The following is a 27,983-nucleotide window of genomic DNA, read 5'->3' on the forward strand; positions in this document are numbered from 1 at the left end:
CCACGCGTTAAACCCCTACCGCACCTTGATAAAAGGAGCCCTTAATCACGCGCTAATCCCCGCGCTAGCCGAGAAACTACCGCCTGCTTAAGAGGAGGCGGTAGCAGCTAGCACGGCCGGCAGTTTAGCGCATACTATTACGCGCGTTAAACCGCTACCGCGGCTTCGTAAAAGGAGCCCTTAGAGACTCTGAGGTCGTTATAACATTTAGAAATTGTGAACTTTGGAGCAATGCAGTGATGGAAAAAGAAGTTGCCTTTTCAATCTGTTCATCAGAGGTGCTTGGTATTTTGAGCACCAAAAATTTTTTTCAGTGAGAGTTTATTTACCTAATTATTGTCGTGTTTGTATATAATGGTTCCCCAAATTGATGAGCAATGTATATGTGTAAGATAAATTTTTACATGTGAAAATGTCGCAATAGAAGAGTTTCTTCAACCCATACCTCATCTCACATCCTCAAAAGATAGGGAACCCAGCATTAAGGGGAATGGTCAATGGGTGTTCTCCCATTGGGGGTTTTGATTTTTCCATCCAAAGAATACCGACGCGGTCAGTGACACAGTTGAATTTCTGTCCCAGTTCTTCCAATCCAGAAGAAGGGAAGGACCCGTTCCCCAAAAGGTTCTGAGAAATGGTAGATGGGGGACATGCCATCTGCATCGTAAAAAGAGAGCTGCTCATATTCGAAGTTCAGAAAGACTCCAATCTTCTTGGGTATCTTGCTCAAGCCAAGTAAAGTCTCGGGGTTGGTAAGGGCCTGGTACCGATCCACGAAGAGAGACACACACCAGATCCCTTCTTCTGGCGAGAACATGTATGCTCCCCTCCTCCTCACAGACTCTCTGGCAACCCCCACAGCCCACTCAGGCCCATCCCCGACTTCTGCCTCCCAATAATGCTTCCCACTGGAGAATGTTTGTTGCCCAAGCACACAGTACTCAGTGTCAAATCTCTCATCATCTTCAGGGAGATTCTGTCTGACATCTGAACGACTCACATTCTTCTGGTCTTCAGACACGATGAGCGCAGGATTTGCTGTTCTTGGGTCCAGGGTTATAGACACTGGAGAGAGAAGGAAAGACAGAGAAAGAAAGACATAGTCAAAAAAGAGAAAAGGGAAGGCAAATAAATTACACATTGTAATAGCCAAAACAAAAAGAACACTGTGGAATCAATGTTCTTGATGAAAAAGTTTATTGGAACATCCGCCAAATTGAAAATCTAAGAGGCGCAGATGATATAAATACAATGGGACACAGTTTATGATGCAAACCCAAATAATGGGGCATTGATACAGACTCAACACGGTCCGTGTTTTGGCTAATATAGACTTCTTCGGGGGGTCCAAACTATAAAAGTGGCTTTATTAATAATGATATGGAAAGAGTCCAAACAAAACTATTAAAAATCTGAACAATCAATCCTGTACAGTTTATAGCCATAAAAACACTGAACACACAAAGCACTGCCGTAGTGACTTGCTGTAAGCCTTCTCAGGAGTAGCCCTCAACCACAATCTAGAACTCATTCCCAGAGAGGCTATGTCTATCTCAAGACTACTTCTACTTCGAGAAGCAGGTAAAAGCCTGACTCTTATCTCACATCTTTAATACACGTGGCGACCGACTATCCAGATCTCGTCATCTGAACTAGTTTGCCGTATACCTTATAACTAAGAACTGTTTCACATATCTTTGCATGTCATTTGCCTGCAATTCAGCCAAGCGTCTATTTATGATTTTCTTCTACCCAACTTTGCTATCTATGGGGGTGATTCTATAATTTAGCACCTCCAGGAAGGTACACTGATTGTTTATTGAAAACTTTATACCTCTACTGAGTCAGTTCTAGGCGGTTTACATGCATGGTAATACGGTGGATGGTGCTTGCTGATAATAATCTCTTCTAGGTATATCAGATTGCACCCTACATATTGCTAGCCAATTCAGATATACCACTCTCAACTCTTCAGTTCTACATTTACGCCATTCCCTCTCTCTTTCGTAAACTATTGCGCAGACTGAGTAGTGGAGGTGCTAGATGCCCCTATTTGTCTGATTCTTTCTCATTGTGATTTCCCGGTGTGGGGCAACCATATCTAGCGCTGTAGTTAACGATGACTGCTATCCCTCTATTGCAGTATCCGACGACGAATAATCTAGGTTATTCATCAAACTTTGCCATTCGTCCCACAGTGTTTCTGGATTAATCTTAGACCTAACTTGTCTCTTTTCTGCCACCATTCTCCCTCTATATAATAAGGTCTTCCGTTTTACTTTCGACACCACTAATGCGTGGTTTGTCCACGGTTTAAACGTAACATATAACTCAGTTTCACAATATTCACATTCTGAGGAAAAAAAAAGACTAAATACGGGAACTTATCTGTTCGATGGGTAACCTTTCCCACCCATTGCTTCAGCCCCAAAGAGTGAAGCGCACACAGAAAAGCATTTGCTGACTGACTTTGCAATTGTAAATGTCTATTAAAATCCCCAATAAGAATCAGTTTTGACATATTTACTTCTACTACTACTATGAATTATTTCTATAGCGCTACCAGATGCATGCAGCGCTGTACAGAGTCCCAGTCCCTGCTCGAGAGAGCTTACAATCTAAACAGCCAAGACAGACAAACAGGATGTCATGGATACAGTTAAGGGGAACATTTAATTATAAAAGAATATTTTAAAAATCTGAAAAATTCTGTATCAAAACTCCAGGTAGCCAATACACAAGACATACAAAACTGGCAATGGCCAGTTTTTTGATCATATGTCTCTTTAGCTACAAATTATAATATTATTAAGACTTAGCCAAAAGGAAAGATTTATAAACTATAACGAGTTTTACCTCATGCAAAATTGTCATTTCTTTAATAAGACATTAACTATTTTTCTGAGGCCCTCCAAGTACCTACAAATCCAAAATGTGGCCCTATAAAGGGTTTGAGTTTGAGACCTCTGGTTGTGGCGATAAAAGATGATAAAAAGAATACTTATTCTCAAATTGGTCCTATTCTAAAACAATTTTTAAAGTTTTATAAAGATCTGTATTCTTCTGAGCCTTATTTAGACAAAGTAAAGGATGGATTAGAATTTTTAAAATTAATTAAGGGCCCAAAATTCCTGAGCATATAAAAGCCAATATCAATAAATGAGTTGCAAACAGCACTGAACTCCCTTAGAGTTGGATCCGCTCCAGATGGGGATGGTTTTACTGTAGAGTTTTATAAATCACTAGCTGATGCCCCGGCGTTGCACGGGTATTTAATTATAGCAATAACACTGTAAATGGATTCAAATAAAGATACTTTATAGTGGTGAATGAAAGTATTTTTTTACAGCTTAATAAAAAGTACAATATTCAAATAATAATGTGAAATATTTGACAAAATGAATACAATACAACTAACGCAAAACTTGATTATAAACAACAATTTTAGTTTCACCTCCTGGAGCAAGAACATATAAATTCTTGGGTGAACCCACCCTTGAGCAAGCAACATAGAGTTGTGGGCCGCGAGACCCCCAGAACATATCAACCCAGGTAGTGAGGGATCTGCATACCAAGTTTCGTCCAAATCGGTCAAGCCGTTTTTGAATTACAGTGAGAATGGCAGCTTTTTACATTTTTTCCATTGACATGAATGGGTGAAATCAGATTTTATGTTTGTAGCTCCACCCACGTGTGCAGGTGGGCCGCGAGACCCCCAGAACATATCATCCCAGGTAGTGAGGGATCTGCATACCAAGTTTCGTTCAAATCGGTCAAGCCGTTTTTGCGTGATCGCGGCACATACACACACACATACACACATACATACCTCCGATTTTATATATATAGATTTCAAATTACCCTATTACCATATTTGTTAAATTTATATCAGACTCAACTAACTAAAGGTTGTATTACAGGTACCATGGCAGAATCATTAACTATAGTTTTGCCAAAGCCAAATAAAGATCCCACACTGGTTTCAAACTACAGGCCTATTTCCTTAATTAATGTAGATGGAAAACATTTAACTAAAACATTGGCTATTCGTTTGGCTAAAGCTCTCCCTTTTATTATTGGAATACACCAAACAGGATTCGTTGCTCAGAGACATTCTTCTAACAACTCTAGGCTGACCTTACATATGTTGAATTTGTCAAAAGCCTTAAATGATCCAGCTTTTTCTGTATCCCTGGATGCAGAGAAGGCCTTTGATCGAGTTGAATGGACCTTCATGTATCAAGCCTTGGAGTGGTTTGGTATAGGTTCAGGATTTATACAAATGATTCAAACGTTGTATAGCTCCCCTGTTGCTAAACTGTATATTAATAATAATTTTTCAGAAGGTTTTTGGTCTTCATTAATTTTTAAGCGGAGACTGTTTTGTGTCCAAAAGGCCTGAAGGAGAGCTGACAAATATCTTTCTACTTGGGGCCATGATGCCAGTAGCCCTTCTCGACATTCATCCCTTCCAGAACACCTGGCCTTAGGCCCTCTTATACTAAGGTGTGCTAACCGATTAGCGCGCGCTAAACGCTAACGCTTCCATAGACTAGCATGCACGCGTTAGCGTTTAGCATGTGCTAATTCGATTAGTGCACCTTAGTAAAAGAGGGCCTTAGTCAAACAGTGAAGCCTACGCAGACACAGGACTACAAACTGAAAGTCCTAATATACACAATTGAAACCCATAATGCCAGACTCTGCATGCAGTACACCACCAGAGAAATGCATTTCTTCCTGAACAGTGAAAAATATAGGCAGCAGATGTAAATTCTTAGAACAGACATATTTCAATCACTGAATTAAAAATAAAATAATTTTCCTTAAAAAAAAACCAAAAAACTCCAGCAACAGAAAAGTCAGCGTTTTGGTTTGGGTTTTTTTTTACCACTGCAGGCTTCCCTGCTTTTTGCCCCCATGGGACAAGGAGGGTGGGGCCAAGAAAGTGGGCAACTCTATCCCTAGTAGAATTTAAATGGTCTGTCTCTAAGCTTAACCTGTATTGATGCTTTTATTCAATCTCTTTAGTATTGTTATGTTGTTAACAGAATTGGTGAAAAAGACAAAGAGAAACATAATGTGGGAGCAAAAAAAGGGAAAAGAGAGAATGAAAGAGCGTGAGGCAGGAGAAGCCAGCCAATTTGACCAAAATAACTACTTGTAGGCTTCTAGCATAACTATCTAAAATTCATACACTACAGATTTCCTTCTGATTGTGTGCTGCAGCTCACTGTGATGCCAAAGGGTTGAAAACGTTTATGGGATATTAGAGGAGGCTCAAGATTCAGAGACTCTGCTCACAGAGAGATGGAGAAGGCCTCAGAGCACTTAAAAGAAGGCATCAGAAGCCCTGCTAGAAGTGAAAGGGTGAAAGTTTCAGAGTATGTACAAGCAATGATAAAAAGGAGACCCCAGAGAAGCTGCTAGCAATAAGATGGACAAGGCCTCTCAAGAGTACCTACTCACAGCGAGGAAAGGAAGGCCTCAGAGGCCCTGGGAAGGCATCGTAGATTACTTGCAAAGGCCTCAGAGCACCTAGTCACAGTGAAAAAAATATCTCTGAAGCTCTGCTAACAGTGAAATAGGGAAAGCTTCAGAGGCCCTGCTAGCAATGAGATAGAGAAGACCTCAGAGTACCTGCTCACAGTGAAAAGGGGAAGACCTCAGAGGCCCTGGTAGCAATGAGAAAAGGAAGGCATCAGAAACTATAATGGCAATTACGTCTGTAATTATCTTTATAGAATTCATTCTTAGCATGTTCTATCGGGACATCCAACTTTAGGTGCCTTTTCTGTGTCTGAATGTCATTTGCCTTGAGTTGCCAAAGAAAAGGTGTGAACTAAATGTAAAAATTATACAAAAGTAGCGCCTTGTTATGAATCAATAATAAAACCATATCAATTCAGAAAATTTTCAAAGTGCTTACCTGGATTCATAACACCTCGTCTCCATACTGGAAGTCAAGGAGAGAGGGACAGAGATTATTATCAGGTTACCCAACTCATGGAGAGGGGCAAAGTTTGGTTTGGTTTACATATCCCACCTTTACCCAGGGCGGGTTACAAACTTACATACAAAAATACAAAATTACTTACACAAATGCATACAAAATCGACACTAAATACACCCCCAAAACAGAGCAAAAATACAAACAATAAAATACATAGGTGGCCAGCACCTTACTATCATCATCTCTTCCTCATTAACCGCACAGTCTCATAGCCTGTATTTCATCTGGCAAAAAAAGATGCCGTTCAAGCAGTTTTTTAAAAATTCTGTATATTCTGTTGCCGACGGATGTACTCAGGGAGATTGCTCCATTCCCTATGCCCTATACAACGGAATATACTATCCTTCGGCCTTGTCAGCCTCAGCTCTTTTATAGATGGAATTTGCAGCTCTAATTGTTCTGAAGATTGAAGTGGATGAGACAGAACATGTGGCAGAATGCTCTCAGCAAGATGTTTAGGAGCCAAGTTGTGCAAGCACATATAGACGGTTAGTAATAGCTTAAAGTGAATCCTATCCATCAACTTCAACCAATGCAAACTCACATAATTTTCTGTCACGTGTTCCCGTCTCCCCAACCTAAACAGAGTTCTGATCACTGAAAGTCAATTGACGAAAGGGAAGTACTCACCTACTTCATTAAAGAGTCTCTCTAAAAGGAAGAATGAGAAAGAGATTTTAAAAAACTGGGAGATGGGAACATCAGATTAATCAAAATAATTTAAGATTATAAGTTCCAGCACAGAATAATAGAAAATGATAGCAAATAAAGACCAAGAACTATATTCAGTAAATGGTGCCCAAATTTGGATGCCCCCCAAAAATGCACACCGAGCTCTATTCTATAAACGGTGCTAAAAGTTGGACATCATTTATAGATCAGCAAGCAGCGGCAGGATCTGCGCTCAACTTTGAACATGAACCTGGTATAAATCCTCAATCGTAAATTTAGTCTTCTCTTACAGTTAAACTATGCACGAAGCTTCAAATCCTTCAAAATACAGTACTTCATCTTAAGAAGTTGTCGGAGCTTCTCCAGTGCTGTATAGTCTCCCTATCGAGACCCATAATCTATTTAAGTTAGCATGCAGACTTTTTAAAATGTTTGAGGGATCCACTCCAGAATATTTATTGACCTTACTTTCATTCCCTTCTAATCGAAGAGAGCCTAGGACCAGAGATCTTTCTCAGGGATATATTTTAAGAAAATTTGGGACAACTCCCTAATTCATTTCTGCTTATCTTTACCTCCTGATCATCGTCTTGTGATATTTTCCATAAAAATTTTAAGACTTATTTATTTAGAAAATATTTAATATAATGTGATGCTTATTCTTTCTTTTTTATTAACCACTTTGAACCTTCATTTGTTGGGATTTAGCGGGATACAAGAATATTATTATTATCTAAACCAGCTGAATATTATTATTATCAAATATTATTATTATCAAAACTGTACAATCCTTTCCTCTTGTCCCATGACTTTCTTGAATTCAGATACAGTTCTCATTTCCACCATTTCCACTGGGAGTCCATTAAACACATTCACCCCTTTCTGTAAAGAAATATTTCCTTAGATTAGGGAAAGGGAAGGAAAGGGATTGGGATTTGTATACTGCCATAGAACATCATGATTTAATAGCAATGGGGGGGGGGGATATTGGTTTGTATCGTGTTGATGATACTTTTGGACCACGTGGTCAGATTATTTATTGATGTGTATGCGTTTAGCCATTTGTTAACTACGAACCAGCTTTTATAAGATAAGTGCAATTTCTAAGCAATTTTGATACACATTTTTGATATACGTTTTAAATATTTATTACACTTTGCACTTTATAAGAGCTTTATAGTTGTTTGCAGTAGTGTGCACAAAAAATATACAATATATACATACCGGCTCAATGAATGATACCAATTACCTGTTAAAGTGGTTTTAAAACACAGCTGTGTTTAACCATCACAGGTCTCTGAGAGCGGTATTGCGACAAGAGCAAGAACTCCTCTTGATGTTAGTCTTCAGTTTTGACTGTTATACTGTAGACTTAGCAAAAATGGTTTTGCCTATATGTTGACATATAAATGTGGACTTACACTAGAATTCTATAAGGAATCTGGGTGCAATTCATTCTAGAATTTCTCCCTTAGATTCTAACTGTTCCAAAGGTACACTAAAATCATCCACATAAAATAATTCCATCCACATAAAAGTAAATCATCCACATAAGAGCCTTAAAGGACCTAGTCCTCTAGGGATACAGGACCCAACACGGTCCGCGTTTCGACAAAAAGTCTTCTTCAGGGGTCCCTGGGGGTCCTATAACGGTGAGTACGTGGGAAACAATTGTGTGGTGAAATGCAAGCATTGTCTCACTTCCGGTTCACCACACAATTGTTTCCCACGTACTCACCTTTATAGGACCCCCAGGGACCCCTGAAGAAGACTTTTTGTCGAAACGCGGACTGTGTTGGGTCCTGTATCCCTAGCAGACTAGGTCCTTTAAGGCTCTTATGTGGATGGAATTATTTTATGTGGATGATTTTAGTGTACCTTTGGAACAGTTAGAATCTAAGGGAGAAATTCTAGAATGAATTGCACCCAGATTCCTTATAGAATTCTAGTGTAAGTCCACATTTATATGTCAACATATAGGCACAACCATTTTTGCTAAGTCTACAGTATACACATCAATAAATAATCTGACCACTTGGTCCAAAAGTATCATCAACACGATACAAACCTTTGGAACTTTGGAACTTTGATACTTTCAAATAAAGTCCATTTGGGAACATCGTCACTCCACAGAGTTTTTTTGGTTTTCTCTGGATTTTCTTCTACGTGGATATTTTGGGGTCAATTCCTTTTGTTTTTTCCCTTAGATTCTAAGCCATTTGGGAAAGGACCATAGTCTATGTGGATACTTATCATCACTGTATAAAAATAAGTGGTAGACGATTTATTGTTGTAAAATGCTTAAGAACAACACCCGACTAGACCACATTTCGCCAGGACAAAGGGTGGACTGGGTCAATACTGTTGGCAAACAATATAATGAATTAAATACAAGCATTAAAAACACAAATGAACATCGAGATCTAGTCACTTTTTCTTGTTGTTAGTGTGGTCTGTTTCATGAGCACTTGCAAATCATTGCCTATCACTTTTCCGGTAAAAATGATGTGTTATAATGCAAGGGTGGACTCACCTCTACTCCGGGAAAGCTTTCCTATAAGAAAAATAAGAACATATTACGATATATACAGTAATTGATCCCTTACTGAGACGTAGATTATATGCCAGAATTGAGAAAGCATGAGCCCAAAATGGAGGAAGCTCAAAATTTTGCATTCCAGAATGCTTTTTGTGCCCTCCCCCCTCAAAGCGCCCTCCAAACACCTGAGCTGGAGGGGTTTGCCAAGCCCCGCCAGCTGAAGAGGTCCTCTGCTGGTGGTCTGGCATTCAGTGGCTCTTTCCATGGGCCAGCTTTACTCCGATCCTCCTCCGATGCATGCTCAGTTTTGGGGGAGCCAGCATGGTAGCGTCCCACTGCAGTCAACTACCAGGTTACTGGCAGGGGACCTCTTCCATTGGCAAGGCTTGGAGGGGGGGGAGCTCAAGTCCCCAGGCCCCCTCATGGCTAAAGCAATGGCTGTATATTAAAACACATATTGAGATACCTTATCACCTTCCATCTTTCCCTGTTGTCAACATGACATTCAGCTGTTCCAGGCCTAACCAGACAGACTAAATGAGGCTTCAGGCCTACCCAGAGTGTTAGCTAAAGGACTCTGGGAGATATTAAAAATATATTAAGACAAAAGATTACACCTGTCTCTCAACCACCCATCTATCCCTGTTTCTTACCTCACCCACACTTTCCCTCCTCCTGTGAGATTGTCATTGTAATATTTTTATGTTTCACTTATATATTCTTATATTGTTGTTTGGTGGAGAGTTGTGTTTTTGAATAGTGTCACTTATATATTCTGACATTTGTCAACATTTGCTCAGTTCTGATAAGAACATAAGAATAGTCTTACTGGGTCAGACCAGTGGTCCATCTAACCCAGTATCCCGTCTTCATGGAGGACAATCCAAGTCACAAGTACCTGGCAAAACCCCAAAATTCCATGCTACCAATCCCAGGGCAAGCAATGGCTTGTCTCAACAGCAGACTATGGACTTTTCCTCTAGGAACTTGTCCAAACCCTTTTTTTTAAAATTATTATTATTATTGTGTTTATTTAATTTCAATCTTAATTACCAAGCATAACTTGTACAGAAAGCAAAATACATTACATTACATTAGTGACTTCTATTCCGCCTTTACCTTGCAGTTCTAAGCGGATTACAGTATAAGACAGCTGGACATTTCCAGGAAATTACAATTTAGGGGATGCTTACAATTCTAAGCGGGATATAGTATAAGATAGCTGGGATTTTCTAGGAAGTTACAATTGGGGGATGCTTACATAATAGATGCAAGGAATTACAATTTAGGGGACATTTACATAGTAGATGCAGGGAGATTACTGTATAGGGAAGATTTAATAGAGGAGGCAGAGGGGAGAAGTTGGGGAAGGGAGGAGAATTGAGGAATACTAGTAGGGAAGAAGAGTTTAGGCTTGGTTACTTGTTAGGGTCGGTTGGGAGGTTGTATAGTTTTTTTGAATAGTAGGGTTTTGATTTCTTTTCGGAAGTCACTTGTAGTTGATAACAAGTTGGAGATAAAGGGATCCAGTTTCCAACATTATAACAATAACAAGTAAAGAAAATAAAATTTAGACTAATTAAGCTCAAGTCCTCAAATTAGGATCCAATATGTTGTAATCTAGCGAGAAAAGCAAGAAATATCTTACTTTAGAATCAAAACTGGCTAAGGCATTTGAGTTGCGACGTATAAACTATCAAAACAGCTAAGATTATTCTTTTCACAAACGAGATAAAGACAAAAAGGTTGTCAACTGGCTTGGTTCATAGAAGACATATTGAAACTTGTCCAAATCTTTTTTAAAACTTGCAACCTTAGAAAGCTAATCAAGAAACGTATTGGTAGTCCAATAAAAAATGTATCATTTTATTTTTTTAAGTTTTGCTTTATTTCTATGTATTACCTTTAAAAGCAGACTAACAGAGCTACCACACCATTTTGCTCATGGTCTCTACAGGAATCCAGAGTCCCATTTGCAATCAGAAAACCCAGGTCTACCATCCCGTAGGTTCCTGCTCCTGACTTTACCTCTTTTCTTGTGCTGCTTCACCAGGTGCCAAAATGCCAGAGCGATGAAGCCAAAAAACACAACCAAAGTTACTGTGAGGGCGACCATCCACAGAGAGATCCTGGGGAAGAAAGCCTCTATGGAGAGATGAAAAACATCATATCACAATCTTCTTCCTTACCTTCCGTTCTCTTTTTACGTATATACCTGAGAGTAGGGTTACCAGATATCTGGGGAAACCCGGACATGTCCTCCTTTTAGAGGACTGTCCGGGTGCCCGGACTAGAGGTCTGCACGGGAACGGGGATCGCGGGAATCCCGTGGGTCCCGCGGGGTTCCCGCGGGAATCCTCCCCTAACCCATGGGACTCCCATGGGGACCCCCCTCTAGCCAACGGGACTCCCACAGGGATGGAAGGCTTTGGAAGCAGGGTTCGTCCATATAATATAATGGACACGTTAGCCTTAGTAAAAGAGGGGGTTTATAAGTTAATTACTTGAACAGAAAACAAAAAAGGGTTCCACCAAAGAGATTCCACAAGGAAAAAGGCAGAGCAAACACAAAAGAAACTGTGGAATTGATGATCCTGTAAGAAGTAATTGCTGCTTTTTATGGGGACGGGCGGGGATGGAGGTAATTCCTTGCGTGGATGGTTGGGGATGGAGAGGATCCTGGCGGGGACAGGTGGGAACGGAGATGACCCTGACGGGGATGGGTGGGGACGGAGAGGATCCTAACGGGGATGGGTGGGGACGGAGAGGATCCTGGTGGGGACAGGTGGGAACGGAGAGGATCCTGACGGGGATGGGTGGGGACGGAGAGGATCTTGGCGGGAACAGGTGGGAACGGAGAGGATCCTGACGGGGATGGGTGGGGACGGAGAGGAACCTAACGGGTTCGGGTGGGGACGGAGAGGATCCTGGCGGGGACGGGCGGGATTTCTGTCCCCGTGCAACTCTCTAGCCCGGACGGATTTCCAAAACCCAGCAGCTTGTCCGGGTTTTGGAAAGCCGTGAGCTCGGGGCTGCGTCTGGAGGGCCTCCGAGCATGCGCCGGATGTGACGCGATGATGTCACAAGCATGCACCCATGCAGGTGGCATCATTGCGTTGCATCCGCTCATGCCCGGAGGGCCTTCCAGACGTGGCCCGGCCTCAGGGAAGAAGAGATGAGGTTTGTGTGGGGGAAGGGCTGGGGCAGAATGGGGAATGACTGGGGGGGGGGAGGACCGGGGCGGGGCCGCAGGGCCTCTGTTTTTTAATGAAGAAATTTGGTAACCCTACCTGAGAGGCCTCATCAGTGGTAGTCTCCAAGATGCTTCTAGTAATGCACAACCTCTTTCCAAGTAGAAAATTGCATTTTGGGCTTGATAGTCAAAGGATTTATGCTTTTAACAGTGAGAGCTCTGCTCCTAATCTGGCCTCTTTGAAAATTCATTAGGGCTGTCACTTATGTGTGCCACTTACAGAATAGAGCAGGTGCAGGGAACTTCAGTCGGGTTTTCAGGATTTCCGCAATGAATATGCATGAGATCTACTTTCGTGCACTGCTTTCAATGCATATTCATTGGGGAAATCCTGAACACCCGGCTGGAATACGGCTCTCGAGCACCGGAGTTCCCTACCCCTGGAATAGAGTATGCGCAGACGTCAACACGAAGATGTCACATGCATGCACACGTGAATATTGCGACATTGCGTTGACATCCATGTACGCGCAGAGAACCTCCAGACGGAGCCCCGAGCTCAGGGACTTCCAAAACCCGGATAAAGTGCCAGGTTTGGGAAATCCCTCCGGGCACCCGGACAGCAGGAGGGGGGGGGTGGAATGGGGCGGAGCTGGAGGCGGAATGAGACGTGGATATGGCAGGACGGGGAGGGGCCAGGTATCCTTTCTTTTTTTAAAGAGGAAATCTGGCAACCCTAAGTTAAGATCTCGAGACTACGACGGGAGCTCAAGGCAGCCATTTCCTATGAGCGATCTGCATGGGGCAGGAGCGTGGGAAGATCACTCCTGCCCCGAAAACCCGCTAAACCACCAGGTAAGGCTTAAAATAGCCGGGGTGAAGCAGGGGTTAGGGGCAGAAACCGGCCCAAATATTATTTGCGGGCCGGCCCGTGGATACAGAGGGAGAAGTGTAGTAAAATCTGGCAACCATATCACTTGGTAACCCTCTCTTAACTGCACCTAACTTTGGACACCATTTACTGAACCGAGCCCTATAGCACTTCCATGCTCCCTTATAGGATGGTGCTTAGTGCTCTTCCATATGAAAGGGCCGGTTAAGACGCCACCACTTACTTGTGCAAACGGCGTGTGATCGCAGGTGTCCAGCTACAGAATTGCTCGTCACTTTTATACCCAGAGGGTTAAGTGGCTTGCCCAAGATCGCGAGGAACAGTATTGGGATTTAAACCTGGCGGCCCTACTGTCAGCCTGGTGCTGTAACTGCTACTATTTATCACTTATATAATGCTGAAAGACATATACAGCGCTGTACATTTTGATATTTAATTTTAATAGACGGTCCCTTCTCAGAAGAGCTTACAATCTAACTTATTCGACAAGTTTATATGATCCTTCAGAACCCTTCCATCCTTCCTACAATCCCAACCCGCACCCCCCGCCTACCTGCGCACCCTTGCATAATCTCAATGCTGCAATCTCCATGCTCTGTTCACTTGTATCGATACCTGCGGTATCCACACTGTATTTCTACTTTTCTGTATACCATCTTGAACTGAAAAGGTATGACGGGATATAAATAAAGCTATTCTTATTTGACATATAGGGTTAGGTAACCACTAGGCTTCTCCTCTGTACCTCAGCCCACAGGACTGTCACTAAGTCGCCGGTACATCCCAGGGTCCACTTTTATCCAAGCAAGTTGGCCTGATGTTGGTTGTACCACCATTGCTTTCTTCAACCTCAGCATGTAAGGAAGGGTGTTAGATACATGGAACAGTCTCCCGGAAGAGGTGGTGGAGACAGAGACTGTGTCTGATTTCAAGAAAGCCTGGGATAAGCAAGTGGGATCTCTCGGAGAGAGAAAGAGATAATGATTACTGCGGATGGGCAGACTGGATGGGCCATTTGGCCTTTATCTGCAACCATGTTACAATATTTCTATAATCATAAAGCTCTATAACCTCACAATGCAGTTGTAAAGAGCCTTAGCCAATAGAAAGGGGGGGGGGGGGTTATAGTGGATGTGGCATATTGGCAGACTGCATGGGCCTTTATCTGCCATCATGTTTCTATGTTTCTAAGGGTAAGACCTGGGAAAAAAAACCTGTCATGGCATTGCGAACAACAGACTACAAACTTGATATAATGATCGTAGCCGCCACTTCCTGTCTCAGGAGGACATTTCTGAGCCTGCAAGAGATCTTCTGCTCCGCCGTGTTGGTGATCACAGCCACACTGTGCACGCTATAAAGCCCGTCCTTGGCCACCCTTGTTTGCTCGGAGACTGAAGACAGATTCTGCCCGCTCTCCTCTTGCCAGATCACCTCTGGCTCCGGGTACCAGCCCGAGGAGCTGCACAGCATCCTGATGCCGCCGTACTGGTGGCCTTCCATGTGAAGGTACGGGATGCTGCCCAACCCTGAAAGAGGTACAGTGGAAAACAAGATCATAGAATCTCGGAAGGAATTAATTGCTCCCAGTATTTCTGAGTCGAACTAGGCGACTTACAATATAAGAACATAAGAATAGCCTTACTGGGTCAGACCAATGGTTCATCTAGCCCAGGTGGCCAATCCAGGTCCCTAGTACCTGGCCAAAACCCAAGGAGTAGCGACATTCCAGTATCTCAAAGAATAGCAAGATTCCGGAACCCCAATGAGAGCAACATTCCAGAGCTGAGACTGTGATGTCATAATGCCTTATTCCACCAATGTCTAAAAGCCATCCTCATCAGTGATGTCACAGTGGTTTGATTGCCCTATACTTGGCTCACATAAGCTTAACTATACTGGGTCAGACCAATGGTCCATCTAGCCCAGTATCCTGCTTCTAACAGTGGCCAGTCCAGGTCACAAGTACCTGGCAGAAACCCAAAGAGTAGCAACATTCCAAAGCTGAGACTGTGATGTCATAATGCCTCATTCCACCAATGCCTAAGAGCCAACCTCATCACTAATGTCACAATGGCTTGATTATCCTATACTTAGCTACTATTTAGGGTTTTCCCAGGTACTTGTGGCTTGGATTGGCCTCCGTGGAGACAGGATACTGGGCTAGATGGACCATTGGTCTGACCCAGTAAGGATGTTCTTATGCTATTCAAGCCATTGTGATATCACTGTTGAGGTTGACTCATAGGCATTGGTTGAATGAGGCATTATGACATCACAATCTCAGCTCTGGAATGTTGCTGCTATTTGGGTTTTGGCCAGGTACCTGGATTGGCCACTGTGAGGACAGGCTAGTGGGCAGGACCATTGGTCTGACCCAGTAAGGCTATTCTTATGTTCTTAAACATCATAATAATGAAAGGAAATTCAAAAGAAAAAGGATGAGAGAAGGACAACCAGAGAGAAACAGGCAAAGACTATAAATAAAAAAGAACACAAAGAAATGGGAGAAAAGAGAAACAGAGAAAGAAAATAAAGTGGCACAGAGGGACAAAACTCCTGCACTGCTACTTTACCTGCCACCCTCAGCTCCAGCACAGCTTCCTCATACGCAGTCTTGTTGTCGAAGAAGCAGCGATACTGCCCCTGGTCGGAGACCCTGAGCCGGTGTATCCGCAGGGCCACACTGCCACGGCCGATGTCCTCCTTGATGAACTCTGTCCTGTCCTGGTAGTCCAGCAGCTGCTTGTCGTTCTCGTCCTTGCCATTCTGGTACAGATGCACGACGTGGTGGAACTGGGAGCGGAACCAGCGCACCTCCATGTCTCGCGCACTGACCGCAGGGAAGAGATGGCAGGGCAGGACGGCATCCTCGCCGACGATTGCGGTCAGAGGCTGGTCCGGACCTACGACGGAGAATTTATCCACTGGAGAGGAGAGAGAGAGAGAGAGAGGAAGGATCTAGGAACTGACAGCCTTGGGAGATAGTGAGGAATGGAGGACCTCGGGAATCCATGGTATTGATGACAAAAGATCTATTTATGCCAGGCATGAGATGGGAATGGAAAAGAATTGACTGGGGATGGGTTGAGGATGGATCCAAATTGACTGGTGTTAGGTGGGATGGGGACCAGAATACGTCTCTACCAATCAAATGAGATGTGTTTGAAAGCCAAAAAGCAGCCCAAGCTCAATTGAAACCATGACTTTCAGTAGCAAAACAAAGGTGTTCAAAATGGAACTCAGAAACTGATGGAATACCAAAAGATTCAAGTCCAAGACTCATCCAATCAATGATCCCATTAAAAAAAAACCTCTCCCATTAGTTTATCATTTTTCATCACCTTTATTAAGTGATTTTTTATTTAATAATTAATTTTTAATATGATTTTACTTTTTATGTGTCAACTGCACAAAAAATCATTTCAAGCGATAGCAGCTGACAAATGAAAGAGAGCCAAAAAACTTATCTCAGATTTATGATTGCACCAGTCCAATCCCGACAGTGCCCACCTCGCCAAACGTCTCGAGAAAGGAAAGAAAGTGCAATTTCTGTTCCTAAAGTTTAAGCGGACAATATAACCGTTTTCTCGAGCCAATTCGGCTTTTTCCAGTCCTAAGTACATCCTTGGAAGAAGCCGATAAAATAATGGGCGAGGTTTTTTTTATGGAATCGGTGATTGGAATCTGGAGCTGATGAGTCTTGGGCTTAAATCTTTTGGTATTCCATCGGTTTCTGAGATCAGAATACGTCCTCATGCACACTTCAGACCTGATTCTATAGGGGAAATGTTGGGAATAAAGGGATGATTGAAAGGAAAAGGTACTCTCTATCTAGCTTTGAAACTGAATGATCAACTGATGTTAGGGTGGAACTTGGTCAATGGCTGGGATGGCCGAGTTACAAGGATTTTGATGGAGGTGTATGTGGAATGGTTAATAAAAATGGATCCTGGTTGATTTTATATCTTGGAATGTGGGGGGGAATTAATTCTCCCATCAAACGTACTAAAATTTTGCAACAATTACAACGTCGCAAGGTGGATGTGGCCTTTCTCCAAGAGACTCATTTAAATGATATTGAACATATGAAATTGAAGCAATGGTGGGTTGGGGAATGTGTGGCAGCTTCTGCACAAAGTAAACACAGAGAAGTAGCGATTTTGTTTCGTAGGGGTTTAGTGGATAATTTAAAAATTTTGAGTAAAGATGGAGAGGGACGATATGTACTCTGTCAGGGGGTTATAGCGCAACAGAATTTTGTTTTTTGCTGTGTATATGCTCCAAATGATAGTGACCCAGGTTTTTTTGTCAACTTAACTCGATTATTACTGCCTTTTGCTCAGGTCTCTTTAATTATTGGGGGAGACTTTAATGCTGTACATGATTCTAATTTGGATTGCACGGGGCCAGGGGGTACTATGCGTCGAATAGGGGAAAGGGAGATACAAAAATTTAGTGAAAATTTAGAATTAATAGATTCTTGGAGGGTATTGCATGGTATTGAGAGGGATTATACTCATGTATCTCGAGCATATGGTATACAATCTCGTATTGATTACGTTTGGGTTACAGATTTGATGTTTCGGAATTTGGTACAAACGGATATAGGTCCTTATACAATTTATGATCATGCTTGGGTATATGCGAGATGGTAGAATGGTAGGGGGTCTCAAAGGAGCTGGTGATGGGTGTTCCTGCTTGCATTATATAGGGACAAAAAATATAGAGAACGTCTATTGAGTACATGGGTAGATTATAAGAAGTATAATGCTCATGCAGAGGAGGATCCTATCTTATTTTGGGAAGCTGCAAAGGCGGTGTTGAGAGGAGATACAATAAGTTATAGTTGTCATGTTAAAAAAGCTTGGGATAGGGAAATTTTGCGTTTGGAGAGAGATATAGTAAAGGTTAGGAAGAAATATGGGCACGCTTAGACAACAGTTGATGGAATACCAAATAACTTTAAATTCCCTTCTACATCAGCGAGCACATAAATCTATAGCTTATTATAAATATCAACTGTATAAACAAGGAAATAAAGGGGGAAAGCTATTAACCCGTTTGGTTTCATCTAGATTGGGTCCCAATAGGTTAGAGCTTTAATAAATGAACAAGGGAAACGAGTTATAACTGATCCGGAAATAGGAGATATTTTTTTTCGTTATTACAAGTCTCTTTATGGCCCTCCATCAGAAAGGGGTTTATTAACAAAATCATATTTAGATGAGATAAAATTGCCATGTATTTCTGAAAGTGATTGGAAGCGTCTGAATGAACCAATTACACCAGAAGAAGTGTACTGGGCAATTGGGAGTAGTCCTCTGCTGAAGGCACCAGGTGAGGATGGTATGCGAATAGAATGTTATAAACTCCTAAAAGAAGAGATTATTAATCCTCTTGCAAGGATGTTTAACATCATGGTTGGTGCAGAGGCTTTGTCTGATGGTATGAATAGGGCACAAATTTTGGTATTGCCTAAGCCGAATAAAGACCCTGAAAAAGCGGGATCATATCGGCCTATTTCTTTACTAAATACAGAGGCTAAATTGTTAGCGAAGATTATGGCAAACAGGATGGCTTCTGTTTTGCCTTACCTCATTCATGATGCCCAAGTGGGATTTCTGAAGGGAAGAAGAATTGCTAAAAATATGAGAAAATTATTGATATCTTTGGAACAGAGGGCGATATATAATTTATCTTCGGTGCTGGTCAGTTTTGATGCTGAAAAGGCATTTGACAGGGTACGATGGGATTTCCTATATGATACATTGAAAGTGTATGGTTTTGATGGAATTTTTGTATCTGCGGTCCGTGCTTTGTATGCACATCCACAAGCTAAATTGGTGTTAAAAGATTTTGAAACTGAAAAGTTTTCTATCTATAGGGGAGTGAGACAGGGATGTCTGTTATCTCCGCTATTATTTGTGCTTACTTTGGACCCCTTTATTAGAGATATATACGCTATGTCATTTATACGTGGGATTGATATTGGAAACACAACTTTTAAACTTTCGGCTTTTGCAGATGATATTTTAGTATACCTCACAGACCCTTTGTCTTCTTTATCGTCTTTATTGAAATTGATTAAAGAATAAGGTGATTATTCAGGTTTCCGTATAAATTTTGGTAAATCTGAGGCACTTGCGTCCTATGTTGCAGTAAAGGCTTTATGGGGGTCGTAATTTCCATTGACTTGGGCACAAGGGCAATTTATGTATTTGGGGACAGTAATGTCTATGTAGACTACTCAATTATATTGTCTTAATGTGGATAGACTTCAACAGAATATGGAGATTTTGTTAGATACCTGGCAGGGGTTGCCCCTTTCTTTAATGGGTCGCATCTGCTTGGTTAAATTATTTATCTTTCCTAAATGGTTGTATATGTTACAAACTTTGCCATTATGTTTATTCAAGAGGGAATTAAAGATTTTTTTATAAAAAAAATTACTCATTTCTGTTGGGCTGCTAAGAAACCTAAATTAAAGATGACATATTTGCTAGGTAATTGGAATAGAGGGGGGTTGGGCTTGCCGGATATGCAGATTTATAATTATGAATGTTTACTTCGTCATTTGGGTGATTGGGTAAATATGACAAGCATTTATACTCCACTTCAGATGGAACAGGAGTTTTTAGCTCCTTATGATATATTTGCGTTACTACATAGTACGCGAAATGCGTTACCATGTTTTATTCGTTCAAGTGTTGTATTTAATACTTTACAGAAGGTTTGGCATTGGTTTGTGCAATTATTGGGAGGAAATCCATTGGTTACTGATCTCTTGCCTTTGTAGGGTAATCTGGCTTTTCTTCCGGGTTGAGATTCTAGGGAGTATAGATTATGGGATGCAAGAGGAATTTTAAGATTGGAACACATACTGGGAAACAAGGGGGAACTATTGAATCGCACTGAATTAATGGCTAAGGTGGGAGAAACTTGGGGAGCGCAATTTGCATGCATACAAGTGGAACATTATGTGAGATCTCTTGATAGAGTGCAGTTGAGTATACATTTGGGTGTTAGATTGAGAGAGTTCTTTGCTCAGGAGGAGGGGATGTCTCTTTCGGTGTCTTATATTCATTCTATGTTGCAAAAATTACAACCAGACAAAGATGATCAGAAAATTAGGGATAAATGGGAGAATGAATTACAACTTAATTTGAGACATTGGGATATTGCCCGTACTTTAAGAGCAACACCTGGGGTAACATCTTGTTCATGGTTAATAGAAACATATTATAGGGTTATATTACGTGCCTATTACACACAAACACAATTGTTTTATAGTGGAGGTCTTCCTACTCCTTTGTGTCATAAATGTGGGAAGGAAAGTCATACATTAGGTCATGCATTTTGGTTTTGTCCCATAATTCAGTACTTCTGGAAACGAATAATAAATTATATGGCAAAAATAATTGGAAGATCATTGCGCTTTACTCCTTCTTTCTTTATTTTGGATTTGCCAGAAGCTCTTGGCCATTTACCAAAAGGAAATAGGGTGTTGTGTAGAAAAATGAGTCTCTTGGCTAGAAAATGTATATTACAATATTGGATGATCCCCGATCCTCCGAGGTTCTGGCATTGGCGGAACCAATTACATCAGTTGGCCATTTGGGAAGCTAGAGATGCAGGAATTGTAAGAAAGCGAAAGATGTTATTTATACAAATTTGGGATTCATATTTGCAAAATTTGCATCCTAAGGGTCGTAATGCGATTTTAAGTTGGATCTCTTAATTGGGCTTTTTATTAAGTTAAATGAAGAGAGTACTATTGGATGTGAAGGGGTGGGTGTGGAGAGGGATGGTTAAGGTTCAAATTCATATAGATAAGTGGGGGTTTAATGATATTGTAATTTTTTTTTTTTTTTTTTTTTATTATGTATATCAATAATTGATGTTTTCAAGTTTATTAGAATTTTATATACCGCCTATCAAGATTATCTAAGCGGTTTTTTACAATCAGGTACTCAAGTATTTTCCCTCTCTGTCCCGGTGGGCTCACAATCTATCTAACGTACCTGGGGCTATGGAGGACTGAGTGACTTGCCCAGGGTCACAAGGAGCAGCGCAGGGTTTGAACCCACAACCCCAGAGTGCTGAGGCTGTAGATCCAACCACTGCGCCACACACACTCTTGTGATGCTGTATTTATTTGCAAGTTTTGTACCCTAAGGGCTGTAATGAGATTTTAAGTTAGATTTCTTTATTTATGAGAACATTATTGGGTAGAGAGTACTATTGGGTGGGAAGGGGTGGGTATGGAGAGGGAAGGTAAAGGTTCAAACTCATATAGATAAGTGGGGTTTATTGATTTTGGAATTTGTCTTTTATTATGTTTATTAATAATTGATGCATATTGATGTTTTTGTTTTTTTTGATGCTGTATTATTGTATTTGATGATATTTGTATCAATAAAAACTGTTTGAATCTAAACCAGTATATCGCAAATTGTGTGCTGCGGCAGATTCCAGATGTGCTCCGAGATTTGGGCAAGGAGGAGAGGCACGTCCTATATTCAGTCAACCGGCGCCTCTCCACCTCGCCAGCGCATTTAATCCTTCTCACCTCTCCTTCTGCAGCACCCCCCACCACCAGTGGTAATAGGAGGCTCAGGACCACGACTGGAGAACAGGATGTCTACATGATGACATCACGTGTGCACATGACAGCATTTGCATCAATGTCCACGCATTTCCAGGTGCCCTCAGCCACCACCCTGAGGTGAGTATGCTGCAGCTTAAAAGGTTTGCGACACACTGCTGTAAACAGAGCCTAAATTGATAGATGCCGTTGGAAACGGCACGTCGATCCGACTTAGGCACTGTTTTATAGAAAACATGCCTAGCAGCGTCTAACTCAACTTAGGCGCTATTAGCATCCTAAGGTCAGACACCAGTGTATTAGGCCAGGGTTTTCCTGGCCTACTTGTAATTTGCTGGCACCTAAGGCAGATGCCCACCGACGCCTAAGTCATTCCACACCCAAACCCCGCCCCCTAACCCCGCCCACTTTTGGGGTAGGTGTGTGTAGGCGCCGCACTGATTTCTATGCAGAACTTAACCATTTAAAAAAAATGTTTTTAAACCAGCTTTTAATGGTGATCATCACATCATTTAAGCCAATTAGAAAAAAATTAAGTTCCGGGCGGAAATTGGCCAGGCGCCATTTATAGAATCAGGGCCTCGAAATGTCAACTCAGTGGAACAGCGAAAAGATTATGGACTTTGAAATTTAAGAAAACAGCTTGCGGACCGGTACTTGTTTGCGTAAATTTTTTTTTTTTTAATTTACTTACTTTCTTAACATAAAGTGTCATTAATGGGCTGGATATTCAAAATGATCTAGTCAACCGCTGGCCAGTTAAATCACTTGGTTGAGGCTAACCGCTAATATTGAGCAGTACTTTTCTCTAACTGCCAGGACTACCCTCACCGGAACCCCAACCCACCTAGAAGAGATCATAATGCCCCCCCACAGAAAAAGAATCAGCTGCGGCAGACAGAACTTGGTCCCACTTCCCCACTATACAATGGTCCGACCTTAACAAACTCTACAAAAAATACAACCACGCAGCCTGCGATCTCAACCACTGTCTTCCATACCTATTAAAATCCTCCAGTACCAAATTCCGTGCTCTCCTCTTACAATGGACATAAACCATGCTCGCAGATGGCCTTTTCCCACAAGACCTCAGCGAAATCGTCGTCACCCTGATCCTAAAAGACCCTAAAGGAGCAACGGATCAACCATCCAACTACAGACCCATAGCCTCAATACCACTCTATGTCAAACTAATGGAAGGCCTAGTAGCCAAACTCCTCACTAACTACCTAGAAGACCATAACATACTCCACCCTACACAGTTTCAGAACCAACTAGAGCACAGAGACACTACTGGGTTCCCTCATAGACACAGCTAAATAACACCTCAGCACAGGTAGAAAAATGCTGATTATGCAACTGGATCTCACCGCAGCATTTGACCTGGTGGACCACAACATCCTACTACAAATACTAGAAACAATAGGAATCATAGACAAGGTACACACATGGTTTCAAGGATTCCTACAATCCAGAACTTATAGAGTAAAGTTGAACAAAGAAAATTTAGAACCATGGTCCAATCCCTGCGGCGTACCCCAAGGATCTCCACTATCCCTAACTCTCTTCAATCTCTACATTGCATTCCTCGGCACCTGCCTGGACAATTTAGGCTTAACCTCCTATAGCTATGCAGATGGCATCACCATTCTCTTTCCTTTTGACCAACCAACATCCTCCATGACAGACATACTACACAGAACACTTGAAGCAGTAGCAACATGGATGAAAAATCACAAACTGAAACTGAACCCACAAGACAAAATTCATCCTCCTTGAAAATAATAAAACTCCAACCATAACAAATCTAGTAATAAACTCAATCACATAACCCATACAACCCACTCTAAAACTTCTAGGAATGACAATAGACAGATGCTGTACTATGAAACCACAAATCAACAAAACAATATAAAAATCATTCGTGGTCATGAGAAACTTGAGGCAAGTTCAAAAATTCTTCGACAGAACACAATTCCAGCTCTTGGTCCAGTCCCTAATCCTAGGTCTTCTAGACTACTGCAACATACTCTATCTCCCCTGCCCTGCAACCATGATAAAACAACTACAAACAGTTCAAAACACAGCGCCAAGACTTATCTATTCACTGAGGAAACACGACCACATCACGGTGGCATACCTCGACTCACACTGGCTCCCAATACAAGCCAAGAGTACAATTCAAATTCTACTGCCTACTATTTAAAACCATAAACGGAGACAGCCCAGCCTACTTAAACAACCGCCTAATCCAAACTACCTCAACCAGACATAGGAGAACCCACAAACCATTCACGCATCCCCCAATCAGAGACGTAAAATGAAAAAAACTGTACGATGGCCTTCTAGCCACACAAGCAGCAAAACCGGACCACCAACTCTCCAATTTACTCATAACGACCCCAGACTATAAATCGTTCAGAAAAGAAATAAAAACTATGCTATTCAAGAAATCCTTGTAGACAAACTAACACCGCAAGACTCATCCCAATTCTCTGAAGCAACCCACTCTTCTCTTCAATTCCTCTAGAAATGGCCAGATAACTTATTTTGTAATCCGCCTTGACCCACAAAGTATTGGCGGAATAGAAATCACTAATGTAATGTAATATACTTAACCGGCTAAGTGCCACTGAATATCGTGGTTAGTGCAAAACACAAAGCTGGTTATATGGGGGGCAGTGGTATAGCAAGGGAGATTGATGCCTGGGGCGCTGGCATCCAGCATCGCCTCTCCATGTACCCTACCATGCCATGCACCCCCTGCCTCCGTGTACCTCTTGAAATGTTTGCTGGCTTGAGGGCACCAGCACCTCCCCTCCTCTCCAACCCCTGTGAATCTCTTTAAAGGTTCGCCAGCACAAGCAGCATCTCCCACTTGCTGCTCGCGCCGGCCTTGGCACCCTTCTGATATAACATCCTGGTCCTATGACCAGGAAGTGATGTCAGAAGGGAGCCGAGGATGACGCGAGCAGCAAGTGGGAGATGCTGCTTGTGCTGGCGAACCTTTAAAGAGATTCACAGGGGTTGGAGAGGAGGGGAGGTGCTGGTGCCCCCTGCAAAGATGGTGTCCAGGGCGATCTTCTCCCCTGTCCATTCCCCTTACTCTGCCACTATCTTGGGGGCATTCTGGGAGCGGAGTCAGTAAGACCCTTTAAGTAGCCAGGGCAAGCGAATAAATGACTGTCTTATTTATTATGCAGTAACTTATGGCCGTTTAAGTGATAAAAATCAACTTAAGTGCTATATAGTGTTAGCCAGCTTAAAAATAATCCACAGTGCACAACTACAAGAGTGGCCTGGACATGGGAGAGCTGTCAGATAAGATTTGCCTCTTTGCAGGTGATACCAAAATCTGCAAAAGAGTAGACACGCCGGATGGTGTGAATAACATGAAGAAAGACCTGGTGAAGCTTGAAGAATGGTCTGAAATTTGGCAGCTAAAATTTAATGCTACGAAATGCAAGTCAAGCCTTTGGACTGCAAAAACCCGAGGGAGCGGTACAGTTTAGGGGGTGAAGAATTTTTGTTCACAACCAAAGAGCTGGACTTGGGTGTGATTCTATGTGATGATCTTAAGGTGGCCAAACAGGTTGAAAAGCTAGAAGGATGCTAGATTGCATAGGGAGAGGTATGGCCAGTAGCAAAAACGAGGTATTGCTGGGGGGGCGGGGCCACGTGTCCGGGTTTTTACTTTGTGAAACCTGGGAACCCTAGGAAGGCCGTGGAGTTGACAGGAGGAGAGACGCAGGATGCGGGTGTATCTCTGTATCCTCTTTTTAGCTGGGCTCACAGGCAACAGGAAATTCCTTATCTGGTGAAAGGCCAAAGGGCGGAGCACAGGAAGCAGAAAGGGGTTCTGCTGAGGGACACTGATTCTGCAATTTCACAACATCTTTTACAAGCAAACAGTACACTCTTATCTTTCAGTTTCTAAATACAACAGCCCCAGTCTTCTATGCTTATGTGCTGGGAGATGAGGTGAAACTGCCCGAGTGGCTCTTACCGGAATCTGTCTCTTGTAGATGCAAAAAGATGACGGGGATGATAAAAGCCAGCAGGGAGAATGGAATCATGATCCTGTCAGGGAGAGAGAGATACACACACACACACACATAAGTTTACCTAGTGATCATGAACTTAGGAATAAATGTGCAAAAAAAGGGGAATGAATTTTACAGAGAAGTTATCAGTGTGGGCTACTATTAAAATGGGTTATTTCATCACAATTGCACTGTTTAGCACAGGTCCCATTTTATGCCTCCTGCCTGACCAATGCAGGCAGCGTGGGCTGAGCTAGGGCATAAGAACATAAGAATAGCCTTACTGGGTCAGACCAATGGTCTATTAAGCCCAGTAGCCCGTTCTCACAGTGGCCAATCCAGGTCCCTAGTATCTGGCCAAAACCCAAGGAGCAGCAACATTCCATGTTACCGATCCAGGGCAAGCAGTGGCTTCCCCCATGTCTGCCTCAATAGCAGACTATAGATTTTCCTCCAGGAACTTATCCAAACCTTTCTTAAAACCAGCTATGCTATCCACTCTTACCACATCCTCTGGCAATGCGTTCCAGAGCTTAACTGTTCTCAAAGTGAAAAAAAATTTCCGTATTTCCCTGTAACTTCATCGAGTGTCCCCCCCCTAGTCTTTGTAATTTTTGACGGAGTGGAAAATCGATCCACTTGTACCCATTCTACTCCACTCAGGATTTCGTAGACTTCAATCATATCTCCCCTCTGCCGTCTCATTTCCAAACTGAAGGGCAGGACTAGGGTGGAGATGGGCGGGTATGGGGGCGGGTCTAGGGTGTCCGGATTTTACAATCATAAAATCTGGCAACCCTAGTAGTAAGAGAGGGGCACACTGCCCTGGGTGCATTTTTGGTGGGGGTGCCAGCACCTCCCTGCCCCCAAAACAGATTGAAGTAGGGTTACCAGATTTTGCCTAAAAACAAGAGGACGTGTGACCCCAGCCCTGCCTCTTTCCGCCCCCTCCCCCAAGCCCCAGCCCCCACACAAACCTCATCTCTTCGTGGCCACGTCTGGAGGGTATAGAAACATAGAAACATAGAAAAATGACGGCAGAAAAGGGCCAAAGCCCATCAAGTCTGCCCACTCCAGTGACCCTTCCCCCAACCTCCTGCCCTTACCTCATCAGAGATCCCACATGAATATCCCATTTATTTTTGAAATCTGCCACGCTGTTGGCCTCAATCACCTGCCGTGGGAGTTCATTCCAATGATCGACCACCCTCTCGGTGAAGAAATACTTTCTGGAGTCCCCATGAAATTTCCCTCCCCTGATTTTCAGCGGATGCCCTCTGGTGGACGAAGGTCCCATAAGACGAAAGATATCCTCTTCCACCTCGATATGACCCGTGATATATTTAAATGTCTCAATCATGTCTCCTCTCTCTCTTCGTTCTTCAAGTGAGTACAGCTGCAATTTATTCAGCCTTACTTCATACGGAAGATCCTTGAGCCCCGAGACCATCCTGGTGGCCATCCGCTGCATATCTGCATAAGGGCGGAGGTGATGCGGTGATGTCACATGCATGTGCACATGGATGTGGCAACCCGGCAGCACACGCACAGATGCCCTCCAGGAACACGGCCCCGATCTCAACTCTTTTCAAAACCCGTGCAAATGGCAGGTTTCGAAAAGCCGTCCGGACGCCCGGACTAGGGCTACCAGATGCCGTATCCTCTTTCTAGAGGACTGTCCGGGTTCCCGGATGGACTTTCCAAAACCTGTCCCTAGAGCAGGGACAGGGGAAAGCGAGATCTTGGTACTCGAATAACTGTACATTCCGAATATATCCCCCATCCTGTTCCACTTTCTGTGTACCAAACAAAACGACATACCTGCCATGGCCTGGTGTACAGATTCATTTGTTAGTATGAGAATGCCCGGCTCTCTCCGAGGTTTGCTTTTCCCATGTCTAACTGGGTATCAGCCGCCTGCCTCACTGTGAAGATTAAGAGAGAAAAACATGGCTCTCCAGCCACAAACATTCTGAGTTTGTAGTGATGCAACTCTGGTCATGTGCTTTTGCTCTCCTCCCCG

The 27,983-nt window shown here is 42.6% G+C and overlaps 1 protein-coding gene across 1 annotated transcript; it reads right to left on the bottom strand.

Annotated features, from left to right (window-relative positions):
- Positions 1-61: 61 nt before the first annotated feature.
- On the bottom strand, positions 62-27,967 carry LOC117346624 (butyrophilin subfamily 1 member A1-like). Its single transcript, XM_033916507.1, has 9 exons — positions 27,782-27,967; positions 25,924-25,997; positions 15,886-16,236; positions 14,557-14,838; positions 11,253-11,369; positions 9,219-9,239; positions 6,644-6,664; positions 5,930-5,956; positions 62-1,065 (listed from the first exon to the last, which is right to left on the bottom strand). Exons 2-9 carry the CDS (start codon positions 25,991-25,993, stop codon positions 554-556), a joined length of 1,401 nt encoding a protein of 466 aa, XP_033772398.1. The 5' UTR covers positions 25,994-25,997; positions 27,782-27,967; the 3' UTR covers positions 62-553.
- Positions 27,968-27,983: the final 16 nt, after the last annotated feature.

Source organism: Geotrypetes seraphini, chromosome 12 (assembly GCF_902459505.1).
Source record: "Geotrypetes seraphini chromosome 12, aGeoSer1.1, whole genome shotgun sequence".
Lineage (NCBI taxonomy): Eukaryota > Metazoa > Chordata > Amphibia > Gymnophiona > Dermophiidae > Geotrypetes > Geotrypetes seraphini.

What these genes read in the sequence shown, in the direction of transcription:
- LOC117346624 (XM_033916507.1), bottom strand. Translation starts at nt 25,993, where the DNA reads ATGATTCCATTCTCCCTGCTGGCTTTTATCATCCCCGTCATCTTTTTG. An exon ending in TCTACAAGAGACAGATTCCG is followed by an intron (nt 16,237 to 25,923) that starts GTAAGAGCCACT and finishes TCTCCTCTCCAG; the next exon opens with TGGATAAATTCTCCGTCGTA. An exon ending in GAAGCAGCACAAGAAAAGAG is followed by an intron (nt 9,240 to 11,252) that starts GTAAAGTCAGGA and finishes TTTTTCTTATAG; the next exon opens with GAAAGCTTTCCCGGAGTAGA.